At 38.1% G+C, this 19,539-nt stretch overlaps 1 protein-coding gene across 6 annotated transcripts in view; it reads left to right on the top strand.

The window, feature by feature from the left end:
- Nucleotides 1-8,946, top strand: part of USF3 (upstream transcription factor family member 3) — a 44,522-nt gene extending 35,576 nt beyond the window's left edge. For all 6 annotated transcript variants that reach the window (XM_074214540.1, XM_074214538.1, XM_074214541.1 and 3 more), the window contains one exon: nucleotides 1,610-8,946. In XM_074214540.1, the coding sequence (XP_074070641.1) occupies nucleotides 1,610-8,040 (6,431 nt within the window). In that variant the 3' untranslated portion in view covers nucleotides 8,041-8,946. The remainder of the gene's footprint in view (nucleotides 1-1,609) is intronic.
- Nucleotides 8,947-19,539: the final 10,593 nt, after the last annotated feature.

Raw genomic sequence — 19,539 nt, 5'->3', positions numbered from 1 at the left:
TCCCCCTTTAGTTATGATTCTTCTTTCAGAACATGGCTAACACGGGAGTATGTTAAGTATGATTGTACATGTACAACCTATATCAGATTACTTGCTATCATGGGGAGGAGCAAAGGAAGGGGGGATGGTAGAAAAATATGGAATCAAAAGCTTATAAAAAGATGAATATTGCAAACTATCTTCATAAGTAATTGGAAAAATAAATTTAAAAAAATTTATTAGCAAGATACATTGGCTAGGTTGCACAGTGGATAGAGCACCAGCCTTGGAGTCAGGAGTACCTGGGTTCAAATCTGGCCTCAGACACTTAATAATTACCTAGCTGTGTGGCCTTGGGCAAGCCACTTAACCCCATTTACCTTGCAAAAACCTAAAAAAAAAAAAAAAGATACATTGGAACCTGGGGACTTTAAATGCAGACTAAGGAGTTTGTATGTTCTTTGGACAATATCTTTAAGGAAGATTGTTTGCAGGAGAGGGAAATTGGAAGCAGGAAGACTAATTGGGAGATTATTAAATAGTCCAAGACATGATGAGGCCTGAACCAGGACTATGACTTTGTTAAAGAAATAGAGACAACTATAAGAGACTGGAGGGCAATAGAATCTCTTTAAGTCTTGTTAACTGATTGGATAAGGAGGTTGAGAGGGGGAAGAATTGAGGATGACTGCATGGGTGTGAAAATAATCACTTCAGGAGAGAGATTAGGAATGGGGATAGAAAGATAAGGAAGAGACAGACCAACATTGAGATTCAAGAGTCATCTATAGAAATAAGGATTGAAATCCATGGAATCCAGCACTACTAGGTCTGACCTACAGGAAGCGGGGAGGGGAGGGAGGGAGGGAGAAATATTTAAGACTCAAAATTTTGTAAAAATGAATGTTAAAAATTGTCTTTACATAATTGGGAAAAAATAAATTACTGTTTTAAAAAAAAAGAAATTTATGGAGCAGATAATAATAATAATAGCTGACATGTAAATAGCACACTCAAGTTGAAAAGCACTTTGTAACTATTATCTCCTTTTGTCCTTTAATTGTGTGAGTGGGTGTATTCTTTTTTTTTTCAGATGAAAATACAAAATTCAAAAACATTAAATGACATTTCTTTTCATGCAGCTATAAAGTGTTAGGGCAAGATTTGAACCTAAAGCAAATTAAGCCACAATGATAGCTTTCTAAATTTTCAGATTATTTTCTTTTCAAGGTATAAACTTTAAAGATATAGATTAAGGGAAATTGGTATAGAAATGGTAAATGACTTATTGTAATAGTCCATAGAGCATTGATTTAGAGTTGGAAGGAGCCTTCTAAACTCATCTCATCCAATGTCCTCATTTTATAGATGAAGAAACAACCTAAAGAGTATACAACTTGTCCACAATCAAACTAATAACAAGTGGCAGGGGCTGTATTTGAATCTTAGTCCCCTGCTGCCAATTCCAGAACTCCAGCTTGTATTAGAAGAAAATTTAGTATTCCTTGTAACTGTGTGAGAATTTAGTGCAATTTACAGTGGCAATTTCATTAAATTGTATTTTGTATTCCTAAGATTATTTTAAATTGACATTCATAATTGATTCTTAGAATTTTTTTTAATTTTGCAGCTGAAGAAATTAAAAAATTGCGGAAACAACTAGAAGAAACTCAAAGGGAAAATGGCCGATACATTGAATTACTGAAAGCAAATGACATTTGCCTGTATGATGACCCAACAATCCACTGGAAAGGAAATCTCAAAAATGCAAAGGTTTCTGTTGTTATTCCTAGTGACCAGATTCAGAAGAACATCATCGTCTATTCAAATGGAAGTCAACCTGGTGGAAATAACCAAGGGACAGCTGTACAGGGAATTACATTTAATGTGGGTCCTAATTTACAAAAGCAGACTGCTAATGTTGTGCCAGTACAGAGGACTTGCAATCTGGTGACTCCTGTGTCCATTTCTGGAGTTTATCCCCCTGAAAATAAGCCATGGCATCAGACCACAATTTCCTCCTTGGCTGCTAGCCAATCTGTTCCTCTTTGTCTTCCTGCTACTATTCCTGCTCAGAACATTCTTGAAATCTCCACCTCAGAAAGTGAGTCAAGTGTGCTTAGTTCAAACAGCTCCCAGATTACTGTTCCATCTGGATCAGAACCCCACCAACAGAGTTCATCAATTATGCCACTAAGAGGTCAGAATGCTTCTGAAAGCAAAAATGGACAAGAGAGCCCCAAATTACCCAAGAGACCTGTGTCCTGTGTTACTAGCATTCCCCCCAGCACTTCTGTACTCTCCTTTCAAGTGCAACATGGAAACAAATCGTGTCTAAACTTACAGGATTTTAGAAGTGATTGTCAGGATAACTTTGTGCCACCAGTTGCTGATACAGCTTGCTCCCAACCTCTGAGACCTTCAATCCCTAGGAATTCCTCTCCAGTGAACATTAGTAAGAATACAGATTTAACAAGCAGTGCTTGTGTAGAGGCACCTTCTGTAGCTCTAGCAGTCAAGGCTGCAACTGCTATAAGCACAGTCTCTGCAAGCCATTTAGACAGTGGTTGGTCTCTTTCTTGCTCTTTGCCTTCTACAAGTGTTAGTACTTCTGATTTGAAAAACATAAGCAGCCTTACTCGCATCCCTTCATCTGGAAACACACAGACAACATGGACTACATTGCAACTGGCAGGAAACACTGTTCAGCCATTAAGCCAGACGTCGTCCACTATTGTGACCCCAATATCAAATGAGCTGGGTACTGGTACCTCAGCTAACAACCACAATAGACACACAGCTACATGTGTCTTGAATGGATTAAATGGCTCATTTCCTACAGATGGGCAGCAGGTTGAGCAGGTAGTTGTGACTTTGCCTTCTTGTCCATCTTTACCTATGCAGCCACTAATTGCTCAACCACCAATTAAAACTCAGCCTACTCCAAATATCCTTCCATTTAACTCAACAATGCAAGTGATTCAGATGGCTCAGCCAGTTGGGTCAGCTGTTAATGCAGGTTCAGCTAATCAAAATGTTATCATTCTTCAGCCACCTAGTACCACACCATGCCCAGGAGTTATGAGAGCAGAAGTTCCCAATCAAACAGTTGGTCAACAGATAGTGATTATACAGGCAGCTAATCAGAATCCTTTGCCCCTTCTCTCTGCTCCACCTCCTGGTTCTGTTCGTGTCTCTGTTAATGGAGCCAATCCTGTAGTAGTGTCTAATAATTCAGTGCAAAATGTTTCAGCTCCACAAACATTTGGAGGAAAACACCTTGTCCATATATTACCAAGGCCTTCATCATTATCATCATCATCTAATTCTACACAAACTTTTTCTGTTACAATGTCAAATCAACAGCAGCCTCAAACTATTTCTTTAAATGGACAGTTATTTGCTTTGCAGCCTGTAATGTCCTCATCAGGAGCTACAAATCAAACCCCTATGCAAATTATTCAACCCACCACCAGCGAAGATCCAAATACCAATGTTGCCCTGAATACATTTGGTGCTTTGGCCAGCCTCAATCAAAGCATTTCGCAAATGGCTGGGCAAAGCTGTGTACAATTGGCTATCAGCCAGCCTGCCAATCCTCCACCTGCTACTAATAGTCGGATCACCCCAGTTAACTGTGTTTCATTACCAACTACTGCAGCATCTCCTATAACTACTGATAACACAATAGTACTACCCAACACTGCTAATCAAATGAACACTTCTCCAGTGAAAGCTTTAGCTAGTTTGCCTTCTAATGTGAAATCAAAAAGAATAAATAAGAAACCAGGCCCCAAAAAACATGTAATTAATAAATCATCATGCCCAGGGAATCCCATTAGGGATTCAGGGAAATTAGATTGTGCCAACACAGAAGGATCAACTCAGCAGTCATGTACTGATGGGCTGCTAGAAAGCCTACCTGTGGTGTTAACTCCTGCTGTTGAATCTCAAGCACACAGTGTGAATGTTTCTGATGCTCATTCCTTTGAGACTGTAAATTCTGAACCTGTAGTCTCAGAGTCCAATTCATTAGAGGTGTCTCATTCACCCTCCCAAGAACCCGTAACAAGTGAACATTTTGTATTGGTCCCACCTGATTCTAGAGATTCAGTATCCACTTTGCAATCAGGTAGATCTCAAAGTAAGCCAACAACTAGTCCCGAGTTGTCAGACTCTTCCAAGTCTTGTGTTTCATCTGGTATCCTGATTTCCTCTCCAAGTGATCCGCATATTTTGGTTTCTCAGGTTCCTGGGTCCTCATCAACCCAAAGCACTGCAAGTACCAATGGTGCTTCAGAAGTGGAAATTATTGCTGAGCCATGTAGACAAGATTCATCAGGTGCAGTGCAAGCAACAGGTTTATTAAAGGGACATGGTTTAACTGCATTGCTCTCTGACCTTACTAAAGAAAAAGAGGGTCAGAAAAACACTCTTTCAGCCCAAGTGGACCATCCTAATTTTCCTTCAGAGAACTCTAAATTGGTTGGATCAAGTATTGATTTGCCTCAGAAGCAGGAGTTATTATTGGTGAATGGTGAAGGTGGGAATTTACCACAGCATCATTCCTGTATTCCTGATCAAGAGGCCATTAATAACTCTTTGCTTGCCAGCAGGCAGACAGACTCCCCCATGTCAACTAGCTCTGGAAGTAGTCGTGGTTTCTCAGTTGCATCCATGCTTCCTGATACTACCAGAGAAGATGTTACCAACAGTACATCAAACAATACATGTGACAACTGTACCTTTGCAGAACAAACTGATATAGTAGCACTTGCAGCAAGAGCCATTTTTGATCAAGAGAACCTTGAGAAGGGAAGAGTTGGTGTCCAGGCTGATGTCCAGGCAACTACTCCAAAGGCATCTGAAGCTTCAGCTTTAGAGGGAGACCAGTCTTTCAAAACCCAGGCAGCAAAAGAGAGTAGCACAGGACAGGTAGAAGCAACAGCAAATGAATTTACTTCCCAAGATTCAGTTCAAGAAGCTGTGGATAGGTCTCTTGAAAAACCAAGTTGCTCAGTATCAACTGAAACATCACATGCTTCGATACAGGTCTCAACTTCTCAATCACCAAGCATTTCCAGTTTAAGTGTTAATAATCTTATCCATCAGAGCAACATCAGCCATCCTCTAGTAAGTTGCTCAGAGCAACCAGCTATTCCTGCAACAGTGAATCTATCGGTTTCATCTAGTTCCTATGCCAGTCAACCTCCTGAAACATCTCTAATGACTGAATATTCCCAAGACCAGTTAAATACCATGACCAATAATATACCAAATTCACAAATTCAGGAATCACACTTAAAGTCAAGTCATGAAAGTCGTAAAGATCCTGCCAAGCGTCCTGTTCAAGATGATCTTTTACTTAATACGGCCAAAAGACAAAAACATTGTCAGCCAGCACCCCTCAGACTTGAAGGTATTGCTCTGATGAGCCGGACACCAGATAGCATTGCTGATCAAACTCAAATGATGGTTGGTCAAATCCCTCCTAACTCTTCAAATTCAGTGGTACCTGTTAGCAATCCAGGGCATGTGGATGACCTTTCCCGGTTATTCCCTCCAAGTAACAACTTTGTCACACCTGCTTTGAGACAACCTGAAGTTCAGTGCAATTCACAGCCTTCAATGACTGAACAACAACAAAGCCAGGCAGGAAGTCAGCATCTACAGCCCTTGCAGCAGCATGTACCTCCTGCTCAAGGCATAGCTCATCTTCATAATAACCATCCATACTTAAAGCAGCAACAGCAAGCAGGACAATTAAGAGAGAGACATCACTTATATCAAATGCAGCATCATGTATCTCATACAGACAGTTCCATTCATTCACAGCCTCACAATGTACATCAGCAAAGGACTTTACAGCAGGAAGTTCAAATGCAAAAGAAGAGGAATCTTGTCCAGGGAACTCAAGCCCCTCAGCTTTCCATACAGCAAAAGCATCATGGAAGTGACCAGTCACGACCCAAGGGTGGACAACCTCATCCCCACCATCAGCAGATGCAGCAACAGATGCAACAGCATTTTGGAGGTTCCCAATCAGAAAAAAGTTGTGAGAACCCTTCAACAAGTCGAACCCACCATAATCACCCCCAAAACCATCTAAATCAAGATATCATGCATCAGCAACAGGATGTTGGAAGTAGACAGCAAGGTTCAGGAGTTTCTTCTGAGCATGTAACTGCACACAATTCAATGCAAAGACTTATGCCACCTAGAGGGTTAGAGCAACAAATGGTATCCCAGCCAAGTATTGTAACTAGGTCTTCAGATATGACCTGCACGCCACATAGGCCTGAAAGAAACAGAGTTTCAAGTTATTCTGCAGAAGCACTCATTGGGAAAACGTCATCTAATTCAGAGCAGAGAATGGGCATATCAATTCAGGGTCCTAGGGTTTCAGATCAGCTTGAAATGAGAAGTTATCTTGATGTTCCAAGAAACAAAGGTTTAGCCATTCATAATATGCAGAGTCGTGTAGATCATACTGTTGCCTCAGATGTTCGTCTTTCTGATTGTCAAACTTTTAAGCCCAGTGGAAATAGTCAACAACCCCAGAGCAATTTTGAAGTACAGTCCTCAAGAAACAATGAAATAGGTAATCCTGTAGCAACCCTGAGGGGCATGCAATCCCAGGCCTTTCGAATTAGTCAAAATAGTGGTCCACCTATTGACCGACAGAAGAGATTACCTTATCCTTCAGTTCAGAGCCTTCCAGCTGGAAATACCATTCCCCCAAGAGACAATGAAAATGCATGTCATCAGAGCTTTATGCAGAGTTTGCTTGCCCCTCACCTTGGTGATCAAGTCATAGGAAGCCAACGATCAATCTCAGAACATCAGAGGAATACACAGTGTGGCCCATCATCTACAATTGAATATAACTGTCCCCCAGCGCATGAGAGCATCCATATTCGAAGAGAGAGTGAAACTCAAAATAGAGAAAGCTGTGACATGTCTTTGGGTGCTATTAACACCAGGAACAGTACTTTGAATATCCCTTTTTCAAGCACTTCTTCCTCAGGGGATATTCAGGGTCGAAACACAAGCCCCAATGTTTCTGTACAGAAGTCTAATCCCATGAGAATGACTGAAAGTCATGGAACCAAGGGCCACATGAATCCCCCAGTTACTACTAATATTCATGGGATAGCACGGCCAACTCTGCCTCATCCAGCTGTGTCTCATGGGAGTGCTGATCAAGGACCTCCTTCAGTTCGTCAGCCTAATTCTTCAGTTACGCAGCGATCAAGACATCCCCTACAGGACAGCAGTGCTGGTTCCAAAATCCGTCAACCTGAAAGGAATCGTTCTGGAAACCAAAGGCATAATAATGTCTTTGATCCTAGTCTTCCCCATCTCCCTTTGTCTACCAGTGGCAGTATGATTATTGGACGTCAGCAGTCCTCTACAGAGAAGAGAGGAAGTATTGTTCGTTTTATGCCTGATAGTCCACAAGTGTCTAATGATAGTACAGCACCAGACCAACACACTTTGTCCCAAAATTTTGGATTCCCATTTATTCCAGAGGGTGGAATGAATCCACCAATAAATGCCAATACTTCTTTCATTCCACAGGTTACTCAACCTAGTGCCACTAGGACCCCAGCACTCATCCCAGTAGATCCCCAAAATACATTGCCTTCCTTCTATCCACCTTATTCCCCTGCTCACCCTACACTGTCCAATGATATTTCAATCCCTTATTTTTCCAATCAAATGTTCCCAAATCCTAGCACAGAAAAGGTAAACAGTGGAGGTTTAAATAACCGATTTGGAACAATATTATCTCCTCCCAGACCTGTTGGATTTGCTCAACCAAGTTTTCCTCTTCTCCCTGATATGCCACCAATGCACATGACCAACTCTCACTTGTCTAATTTTAATATGACATCTTTGTTTCCAGAGATAGCCACAGCTCTTCCTGATGGCTCAGCAATGTCTCCTTTGCTTACAATAGCAAATTCCTCAGCGTCTGACTCTTCCAAGCAGACCTCAAACAGACCTGCCCACAATATAAGCCATATTCTAGGTCATGATTGCAGTTCAGCAGTCTAAACACTGATAGAAACTAAATATGATGGGTGAGATTATATATTTGTGTATATGTATATATGTATATATATATATATATTCATGTGTGCATGTGCGTATAGTCCCTTTTCTGTTATCCACAATAGGAAAGCAACAGCAGAGATAATCCAAAAAGGAAAAGTGGCTTACTGAAAGAAATTACACTTAACCTTTGAAATGCACTATAACTTTTCCCCCAGTGGGTTTTCCAAGTTTCATTTAGGGTGCTTTGTATTTCTTGGGTATAACTGGTATTAGACATAGGCTAGCCTTGTAAAGGGTGGTAGGTAAGAGGAAGCCCAGTGTCCAAACCTATTTTTTTAGATAATTCATAATTAGTAAACACATTATGGCTAGTGACCAAATTCTGGCTAATGTTCATAATGGAAGCAGAACAATGAGTAAATATGTAAAGTGTGCTAATTAGTTTATTTAAGAAAAGGTTATTGCCTTGATTTATAAAGCTCCAGGAATTAAAAATAATTTGGATTTCATAAGTCTTGCATTTCAAAACAAGGAGCCAAATTTAATAGATATTTTAAAGATATGTTTAATCCTGAAATCAAAAGCCTTTACTTAGAATACCTAAGTATTATTAGCTTCAGCAATAGGATAGACTTAAAGCTAGAAAAATCTTATGGATCACCTAAACCAACCTCATCATTTACAGAAGAGGAAACTAAGGTCCTTTAATTTTCTCGGATAGATTAAAAAAGAAAAAAGAACAACCTGTATTTGCTAATTGTTCTTCCTCTTTTGGGGGGAAAGGGCTATTTCATAAAGACAAAATACCCAGTAAATGCTTGATTAATTAGGTTCATTTTATTTGAATTAATTTCCTTTGTATTTGTTCATCTTTAGTTCCTGCTAATTATAATATAATGAATAATATATTGAATCAATATTGGTTGAGTTTTTCCTTTCTCAACAGAGAAATATTTTCATGTTACATACCAGAAGGGAGAAGGACCTGGATTCAGATCTTGCCTCTGACATATTTTGTGTGACCATTGGCAAACCACTTAACCTCTCAATGCTCTAGGCAGTTCTTTTAAGACTATAAGTTGCTGAAAGTTGCTGATCCTCATTAGAAGGAGTTACCTCATCTCTTAGTACCCTATATGATTAAAATCACAGGTCCAATCAGTCCTTATTGATTTGTATCCTTCCCCTTTATTGATTTGTCTAAAAATTATGTACTTCACAGTAGAACTACAGAGAATTCTCTTACAGGAAATTTCTATCTATTCTTCCCTGCTGTGGATAGATGAAAAGACTTGAAAAGACTATAATCTTTATATTTGGGAGGAAAATATATTCACTTCCACACACACAGGCCTATATGCAGAAACAGGCTCACTGACAGAACTGCTTCTGTACAAATCTGAAGGTGGAGCCTGCTAAAGGGATGAGAGAAAGCTTTTTTAAAAAATTTATTGGATAAAGAAATGTCTTTCAGAAACCCAATTTTATATAGCTAGTTAACAAGGATATGTTCACTCATCATTTCCCTGGCCCTTTTGGCAGGTATTTTACTTCCACAACAAAGTGAATTGGTGTTAGTATGTGACTTGTATTAATTATTCCCACTGCTATGCTAAAGGGGTAAACCCCAAGGGACCATGGCTTCTACAGCATAATTTCACACCCACCCACCCCCATGGTAGAATCTCTGAAGTTTTGGTCAGGGCAGTTTACCCCAGTTAATACCTCTTTTATAGACTCTTTCATCAATAGGGTCATTTGTGCCTCTTTAGCTGCTCTGGCCAAACTTATTTGCTTTTGCTGCCCAGGAAAGCAGTTTCCTGGGCATGGGGGAGGTTGTAGTTGTTGTGAAGATTAAATGAGATAATGTTTGTGAAGCTTTTTGTAAACAAAAATGCAATCTTTTATTTTTCATCCCCTCAATCTTATATTTTCTTCATAATTTAAGGGTGGGATGGGATTTTTATGTCTTATTTGAGGGATAATGAGTAGGTGATGAATAATAGTAAACCATAACAGGAGGGAGGGCAAGACATGTTTCTGATTTTCAGATTTTAACCAATAAAATTAAAGTTATCAACTCCCATTTGCCAATTAGAAAGTGAGCAGATTTAGAATATAAACTATATATATAAATTTGCACTTCTGCAGAAGTGACCAACCAAGGCTGAAAGCTAAGTAGAATAGACATAAGGTTAAGTAGGAACTAGTTCAACTGCCTTTTCCTGAAAAATCCTCAAAACCCAAATGTTTCCCAAGTATCTTCTAATGAATTTATTGCTTTATTCTGCCTAGGTCCGGCTAGAGTTAGTTATTTATTTGCATTATACTCCCCTTTAGGTTTGTAGAAATTTTGATTTTTGAATGTTTCTAAATGATTCTCCCTATTTGGTCAAAGCCCATCTTTTCCCCTTCTGTCTCAAAGAAGGTATGACTACGAAGAGGGGAGGAGTATTCCCAGCTATGAACTGTTATTATGTGCTTATATATATGTAGCTCATTACTAAGGGGAATGATCCAAATGAAGCCTCAAATATAAAAGTAAATTGTGTATATTTAACTTATGTATCAATGTACATGCTCTTATTTAGATTGGGAAACATCAGTGCCTATGGTGATATATCCCTTACAGTATTAAATATGTGATTTACAAATCTTGGCAATTGATTCTATAATAATGAGTGATCTGGCATTAGCAAATTGTCTACTAAAGTTTTTGGGCAAAGGAACATGAGGAATGGGTTATTTTGTGGAAAACAATTTAAACTCACAATTGGTTTGCTAATTCTGAGTTGGAGATTGAAGTCAGTTCTGGAGATGATTTTATAATCTCCTGATTATTCATGGTTAACTAACTCCAACTCATTATAGTTGCCCAGGAAAAATCGATGATTATCCTTTAATTCATGAATTTGATTTTATTTTATCATTTTACTTTTACTTCAATATTGGTTTGGATTGGTTATGGAAAAATTAACATTGAAATATTTCATTTAAGTATAAAACTGTCACATTTCTGTTTGTATGTAATTGTCAAAGATGAAAATATTCATGTTTACCATCATTGACTTTGTCACAAAACAAGTTAATGGAAGTGTAGAGAAGATGTTCTTTCATGATAATTATACTTTTTTAGTGAGTTTCTTTTCTCTTTTGTTGGTTGATTTGGGAGTATGGCTGCCCCTATTTTTCAAAATAATGAGTGAAAAGTCAGTGATGAATTTGTTTTGTAAAATTTGACTTTCTGAATTGTGAAAAAAGGAGAATTGGAGGCTAAAGTTGGGGAAAGGCAGAACATTATTTTGCCAACAAATTTCAGTCATGTAACAGTGCTTATGCTGAACTGGAACCAAAATTAACCCTTTAAGTCTTCTTTCTTGAATATACAAAACATTTTTTGCTTTTAAGGGAATTACTCTTTGTCTTCAGTATTTTAACTACTTGCTTATGTCTTCTTAACTATTTCTATAATTTCTATAATAACAATTACCTTCACTTTATTTCTATAAAGTGGATGAGACTAGAGCCAATTTTAATAATGTGATAATATATTGGAATTTGAGTGCAGTTTAAAATATTGGTGATAACAGAAACTCTAAAAATGTTTCTCTTCACCTTTGTCCTTTCTATCCTGACACATGGGTACATATCCTTTTTTTTTTCTGCCAGTCCATGTCAAGTGGATGGCAATCAGTCAACCTAAGCATTCTCTTAACAGAATGAAACCTTCCTTTGCCATGAAAAAGACCATTGGCCTGACAATTTGTAGAAAGTGGTATGCTATATTTCTAGATCACTGATTCCCAATCCCTGTTTTTGTTGACCAAGCTTGTATACAGTTTTCAGAGGGTTGCCAAGAAATTCTCAAACCAAATTAAATTGGATTTAATTTTTTTAAAAGTGTGATCCTGCACTAGATTTGTTTTAGAGGTGGTGGAGTTGGGAAAGGAAGGCTAGGAAAAATGAGGAAGGGAGGCCACAAACTCATCAGCAAGTAGCTTTTGAGGGTAATTCTAAAAGGTTGTGAATCTTCAAGTTTATTGATTTACAAATATGTAAATCTCATCATTGCCGCCCCCCCCCCCCCCCCCCCCCCGCAGTTGAAATGCATTTAGGGTTCTCTATCTCCAGAGGGCAACAGTGACATCCAATGGCCAGTTGAGACTACTGGAATTAATATCTGAGGGATCTTATGACATTTATTTGAAATAAATGTTACAGGCCCTTCTGAAGATGTCTGTTTTGCTGATTGTTACTTTCCCTTTCCTATTCCAAAATTAAAATGACCATTTTCCTTTTTGGGTACCTTCTTTTCTGTCTTCTAAACTTATTATGTGGACCCTGAAAGAATACTGGAGTTTATTAGGCAATCCAATTAAATTTATAGAAAGTGAAGATCTTCCCAAGGATACAATGTCTAATTCTGCACACATACCCCTGCACTTTAACTGAAACTGTGCCTCTTGTCCTTAGACCTATTGTTGGAACATATCATCCACCCATCAATCATTCAAAAAAAAAAAAAGCAAATAAACAGCCAGAATGATATCTACCATATCATTGAATACTTTCCCCCATCAAAAGAAGTCCAGCTCTTGTTTCTCACTGTTGCCTTATCTTACTGAGCCATCTTTATTACTGATCTTCTCAGAAACAGTTAATGCTAGCAAAACCTTAAACTGAGAGCTTGTTTGTGATAGCATTTCAAATGATTGACTCTAGGTTTAAGCGAACCCCATTAACAATGATCTTCCTCTTTCTGTGGTCCATAGATCCTGTGTAAAAAAAGGTGGGAGGTCAGATACATCTTATTCAACTAATCAAACTTTTTTTAAAATAAATTTATAATATGGAAATCTCTTTTTGGATTACTGCCTAATAAATAATATATCATCATAGATGATGTGATCCTACCAATGGAAAATTTGGAGGGTATATCTCCATTTATACTTTTAATACATACTGCAAAACAGGTGGCCTTTATTTTGTAGATCTTTTTTGTTCTTTCCAACTGGACACTGTCCTAGAAACTTGGAAGTTTTCACTATTTTGCTTTTGAAGATCTCATTGTTTCTTCAAGTCTTAAAAGTCATTTTTCATAGGGGGTGTCACAGAGGCACTGGACTGTATGATGGTGAATTCTCTTTAGGGGAAGTTGAATTATTTCTTTTCCAAGTAGGATGGGACCATACAGTGTTGTTTAAGATGCTGCTGCTGTTTTAATGTGAAGGAAAATGGCTTGGCTTCCACTTTTCACACATAGGATGTTTCACTTTGGTAACAGGTTGGAGGACAGTGGGGTAGAAATAACAATTACCTTCACAGATTTTTACATATATTGCCTGAGAAGATTATTACATGGCAGTCACCAAGAGAAATTAAATGCATTTCTTTCAATAGTGTAATTATTTGTATCTGTACTAAGCCAGCAGGATCTGCTGTGCAACATGTCCTATAACTGTAAATTACCTGGTTTATAATTCTAATGGAAATATAGTTTCCTTTTTGTAATGGAATCCAGAGCAGAATGTATCATATGATCAGGAACGTCATACTGTTGTAAATAAGATTGTGTCCTGTTTATTTTGACATCTTTTTATAGATACATTAGGGTGTGAATATTCTAAACCATGCTCTTGTTTAAAGTTTTGAAATTTTTATTGTTAAATGTAACACTTTAATGGTTGTAATAATTATTTGTATAGATATGGATATAGTATTTTATTTAATAAAATAAACTTTGCATTTTTGCATTGTAAAGTCTCTCCAGTTCTTATTACTATTCTGTCTCCTAAACTGAAATTGCCCTTGAAGTTTACTTATAGGCAGACCCTACATTTTATGACATTGTGTTCTTGGAACTATTGCAAACCACGTTATAACTGATGGTGGTGGTGTGCCTGGCATAAACAAATCACATGTGAGACCAACAATATGTCATAAAAAGGTAAAATTACTACGTACTATAATAAATTGAGTAGTATTATATTCTGTTCATAGAATTTTATGGTTGTAAAACTTAGGGACCATCTTTGTTCCTAAAGAAACAAAGGCTTGGGAAGATGCAGGGACTGACCCAAGGTCATACCAGCTATTTGGAGGTGAAATTGAACTTACATCTAGGTCCAATCCCCAGACCATTGTTGTTTCTACTCTAGTCAGAATCCTAATGATTATAAGTTTGTTGCATGCTTATTATATTTCCTATTATTGTTATGTTTTCTTAGCCTTCTGAGTTCTATGAAGATAAAGTATGGTTTATCTAAACTTTCTATCTTCCCCCCTCAACAACACCTAGCAAAGAGTTCTGCAACACAGTAGTAGGAGTTTCAATATATATATTTTCCTTATGTCTACAAGGGAATCTAGAGTACTACAAAGTATGAATGTTACATAAAAGTGTAATTCTATGTCAGATTTTACATATTCACTATAAATATCTTTGTCTAAAAATTTGAAGAGTAGATTATTAGATGGGTTATATTTCTTACCAATGGTAGTCTAGCATATTCAACTGTCTTATGGACATCTTGAACTCAAAATTTCCCAAACAGATTTGTTTACTAGATTTGAAGGCCATAATTCTTTCAACTGCTAATATTTTCCCTAGTGGATTGCTTTTATCTGCTTATGTTCAAGGTTCTTTGAGTTTTTTTCCTTCCTCAGATTTTTGGTAATTTGGAGTTTCAACCCCTTATTTTCCCCATTGTTCACTGTATGATTCCCTTCCCTCTCCCTTCCTTGAGAGATGGATCCTAAAGCTTCTCAAATTTCTTCCACACTGGTTAAATGGTTCACTAACCTAGATCTCTGCCCAAGTGACTTTTGGGGATACTGTTCTAGTCTCAGCTACATGCTAAATCCTTTGCTTCAGGCTCAGGGGATTGCTGCACAACCCCTCCTTGCCACCTCTACCCTCCATCCCTTAGTGGGGACATTATTCTTGCCTACTTACTCTGTTCCTCAGTTTTCTGGGCCAGCCCCAGCTGACTGGTGTCAGCTGAGTCACCACTTGGTGCTAAGGATTGATTCCTGTAGTTGGGTCTCCAGGGCTGTGTGAGGAGGGTGGGATGAACTCCATTTCAAGGGCAGACAGGAGTCCTGCCTCTTGCCCTTTGTTACTGGCTCCCCTGCAGATCTTTTGCAATATCTTTTTTTTTTCCCAACACCCCCACTACCTTCACCCCCCCCCTTTTCAAACTTCTGCCTCTGGAGTACTGCCACAGTACTGACTGTCATTTGAGGCTTATATAAACTTCCCAAAGCCAGAGTTGAAATCTCAGCCCTGTAAAGAGGGGAGGGAGACTAGGGTGTGGGTTTGAGATTTATTGAGAGCTTTGGTTCAAATCTTTGGATAGACTAATGCAGCTTTGAGGCCAATTATGTAAGATGTTAGGGAGGGTATTCAATGAGCTCAACATAGAAATCAGTTCATGATTTGATTTTTAAAAATATTTCAGATTTTGGGATACCTAAATCATGAAGACGCTGAAATTTGCATTTTCTTAGATGCATAATTTTTATTTTGGAGAAGTTTATGATGTTGGGGATCAGAAAAAATGTCTCATCCTCCATCTTGCCTAAACTGAACTCTTTCTTTCTTTCCTCCAAAACCCTTCCTTATTGCTATTCTCCCAATCACCCAGACTCATCACCTAGGGTGTCATCCTCAGATTCTCATTCTTCCCTCCCCCACATCCAATTGGTTACCAAGTCCTGTTGATTCTACCTTCTTAACATCTCATATTTTCTCTCCTCTCATCTGACACTCTCACCTTCCTGTACAGCCCTCCTCACCTTAGGCCTGTGGCCTTTGCAGTAGCCTTCCGTGGGCCTCCCTGCCTCAAGGTTCCCCCCACTCAACTGCCAAAGTGATCTACTAATGCTCAAGTCTGACTGTACCTTCCCTACTCCAGTGGCTCCTCTTAGCTCCAGGATTGATTTTCCCCAAATCCTGTTTGGCTGGTCTTTTCCTATCTTTCCAGGCTTACACCATTCTCCCTTCATGTACTCTGCTCTTGTAATGCTGGCCTCTTTTCTATTTCTCCCCCAAGACCCTCTGCATTCTCTGAATGCTCTCCCTCCTCTCCTCTGCCTACTGACTTCCTACAATCTTCAATTTAAATCTCCCCCCTAATCCCACGGTAATATAAGAAGGTCTTCCAGGTCTCTTTTTTTTTAGTTTTTTTTTTCAAGACAAATGAGGTTAAATGGCTTGCCCAAGGGCACACAGCTAAGTAATTATTAAATGTCTGAGGTTGGATTTGAACTCAGATTCTCCTGACTCTAGGGCCAGTGCTCTATCCATTATGCCACCTAGCTGCCCCCAGGTCTCTCTTTAACACCAGAATTTTTTTTTCTTTGTGATTATCTTCAAATTGCCCCATATATGTCTGTCTGCACATAAATGTTTGCATGTTGTCTCCTCTGATCACGTGAGCTCCTTTTATTTATAATTTTCTTTCTATCTGCCTGTCATAGAATAAGCACTTAAATGATTCACTTGACTGGAAGGGAGAGGCATTCAACACTACCATGCCATTGATTTTCTTTTCAGGAGTAGCCATTGAAGTACCTTGAATCTGGGTTCAAGAGAGTACTTAACCTGGGAGTCAGAACATCAGGGTTCTAGGGCTTCTAGTATTTGGTACTAACTGTGTATCCTTGGTCAAGTCTTTTTACTTCTGGGCAACACTTCTCATTTGTAAAATGAAGTGCATGGACAAAATAATTATACACCCTAAAAAGCTACATGGGGCTGATGATCATCTTAATGGACTTGCTCATTTCATCAGTGCAAAAATCAGGAACAATTTTAGGATATCTGTGATGGAGAATACCATCTGTATCCAAAGAATGAATTGTGGAGTTTAAACAAAGACCAAAGAATATTACCTTTAATTTTTTTTTAAAAATTATCTTATGTAATCTTGCTATCGCTTATATTTTATTTTTTCCTTAAGGATATGATTTCTCTCAACACATTCAATTTTGATCGATGTATACCATGGAAACAATGTAAAGACTCAGATTGCCTTCTGGTGGGGGGAGGGAATTAAGATTGGGGGGAAATTGTAAAATTCAAAAAACCAAAATGATTGCTAAGTTCTTTAGCTGAAAAGATTTTGAGTGATTTGTATTTTGATTTAGGTCTCTAGTTCAAACTCTTTTCATCAATCTTTCATTTCCCCCCACCCCCATCCTAAGAAAGTAACACAGAATAGCCTGATATATATTTAAAATATTATTAAAGCCCATCAACTATTTTTCTCTCCCTAAACATATATATTTGCATGTATATACATTTTAAAATTAATTTTACTTTTTAAGTAAAAATCCATTTCCTCTCTTTTCTGCACTGAAAAACAAAGCCAAGACCTATGTAACAAAATGTACATAGAAAAGAGAAACAAATTTTTTTTTATCAGTCATGTCTGAGAATTATATAACTCAATGTGCATCTTGAGTATATTGTCAGAAGTTGTTGAGCATATTGCATCATGGGTCCCTGGAATTATGTAAACCCTTATATTTTTGAAAAAAAATGAAGATAATAATACCTTCCAGGATCTTTGTGGTATTCTGGACCTTTGTAAAACCTTATTTTTTGAGAAAAGTGAAGATAATACCTTCCAAGAGCTTTGTGGGTCTCTGGATCTTTGTAAACCCTTATAATTTTGAAAAAGTGAAGGAAATAATACCTTCCAGGAGCTTTGAAAAACTCGAGTATTACTTTCTGAACTCATAGATAAACATAAGCATACAATATCGATCTAGCAGGTACTATATTAACTTTGCTGCACTCCCTCTTTCAAAGTGATTTGGAGTCAAGCATACCAAAAGATAATAAAAATTCAGATATTTATGGTAGGATATTTTATAAACCCAGGTTTTAACCAAGTCTGTTCTATGTGGTTGTTTGTGGGTGTCTTTCTTAAATTGCTTAATGTGATTTAGATCAGCAGTTTGGAAAGACTTTAAGCAAAGCTGAGTCTGGTTAGCTCCCTAATAGGCAGCTTGTGGTGGTGAAGAATGTCTTGCTTCAGTGAATGAAGGTCAAACAGGAATTCAAATACTTTGATGAAGTTAAAACATGTGCATATCATTTTAGGATTTGCAAAGCACTATACATAGATGATCTCATTTGATTTCCACAACAGACTTATGGATTGCTATAATTATCACCATTTCACAAAAGTGGGAAACACTAATAGAGGTAAAGAGACTTGCTCATTGCCATACAGCTAGTAAGTTGTCTGAGGCAGGCAAAATGAGCCCTGGGAAAGATCTTAGCTTAAAAAGGTTCTGTTACTACTTCTGGGGGCTATTGCCAGTCATTCTGACCTATGTCTTGCCAATGCATCTAGATGACTGGAGGAGAGAACAAGTCTTTGCACAGTCTTGCCTCCCTAAGTCCAATTCACCTGCAAGTCAAGACATCCTCCTGATGTCATTGGACCTCTTTGAGAATAAAGGACAAAGAACAACAAATAGCAGTCCAAGGCAGAACACTTGGAATTGGTCTTACTAAATTTAAGACCAGCACTCTTACCAGTACTAAGACCTGTACTACATAGCTACCTCTAAATTCTATTTTGTGAATATTGTTGTGCATTAAATATAGAGATTGAACTTTATAAGTGTTAAACAAAGAGCTTTTTGAACAGCTCTGCTCTATGTAGAAGGAAAATTTTCATAGAACATCAGTTTTTAAAAATTGGACTGGTTTACTTCTTTTTTTTTTTTACTGGCTTCTCTTAAGAGTTTATTCCAAGAGAGAAAAGCAAATTTTCAAACATTTATTACCCTTATCCCTGTGTCCACCAAATGAGCGATTCAAATTAAGGTTTCAGTGCAGGCAAGTTCTGTCTGTATTTGCCTGAGGATGAAATCACTACCCAACCCAAAGGGTTGGGCCCTATGGCATAAATGAGGAAGGACAATGACTGTTCTGTCTTTAATTTAAGTGGTTGATCCTGTTTTATCCATCTGACTGGCAGAGCCAGAATCTCAAAGGTAGCTTGGAAAGAGGCCTAGAGTAAAAACTTAAAAAACAAACAAACAAAAAATCTAAACTAAATGTCTCTGATTATTGACAATGTCTCAAGTCTGGGAATATTCTTTAAGTACTGAAAACATACCAAGGTACACTGCCTTCCTCTATCACCTCCTCTGCTTTCTGTGTAAGGGAAACCTGACACCTTATGCATGTTTTAATTTAAAAAATGAATCCAGGTCCTCAGCTACTGCCAAGTGAAATAATTGAATCTGTGTAAAAGGCCTTGGCTTTTGATTTTACAGGCTTTGAGTCTGATGGAACAGTTTTCATTGGAATCCAGCTGTTCCTGCTTAGAGGCCAAGATTTTCAATAGATGCTCTCTTATTGGTTGGCTTTCCCTTGAACACAGTGGGCTGCATTGTTGCTGGGTTGATAGAACAGCCACACCTCTTCTTAATTTTTAGAAAGCTCCATTCTTTCCACTAACAGAGAGCAGGGAA

Source organism: Macrotis lagotis, chromosome 1 (genome assembly GCF_037893015.1).
Source record: "Macrotis lagotis isolate mMagLag1 chromosome 1, bilby.v1.9.chrom.fasta, whole genome shotgun sequence".
Classification (NCBI taxonomy): domain Eukaryota; kingdom Metazoa; phylum Chordata; class Mammalia; order Peramelemorphia; family Peramelidae; genus Macrotis; species Macrotis lagotis.
Note: the sequence above shows the minus strand (reverse complement) of the source record. Positions and strands in the feature narration are given on the sequence as shown.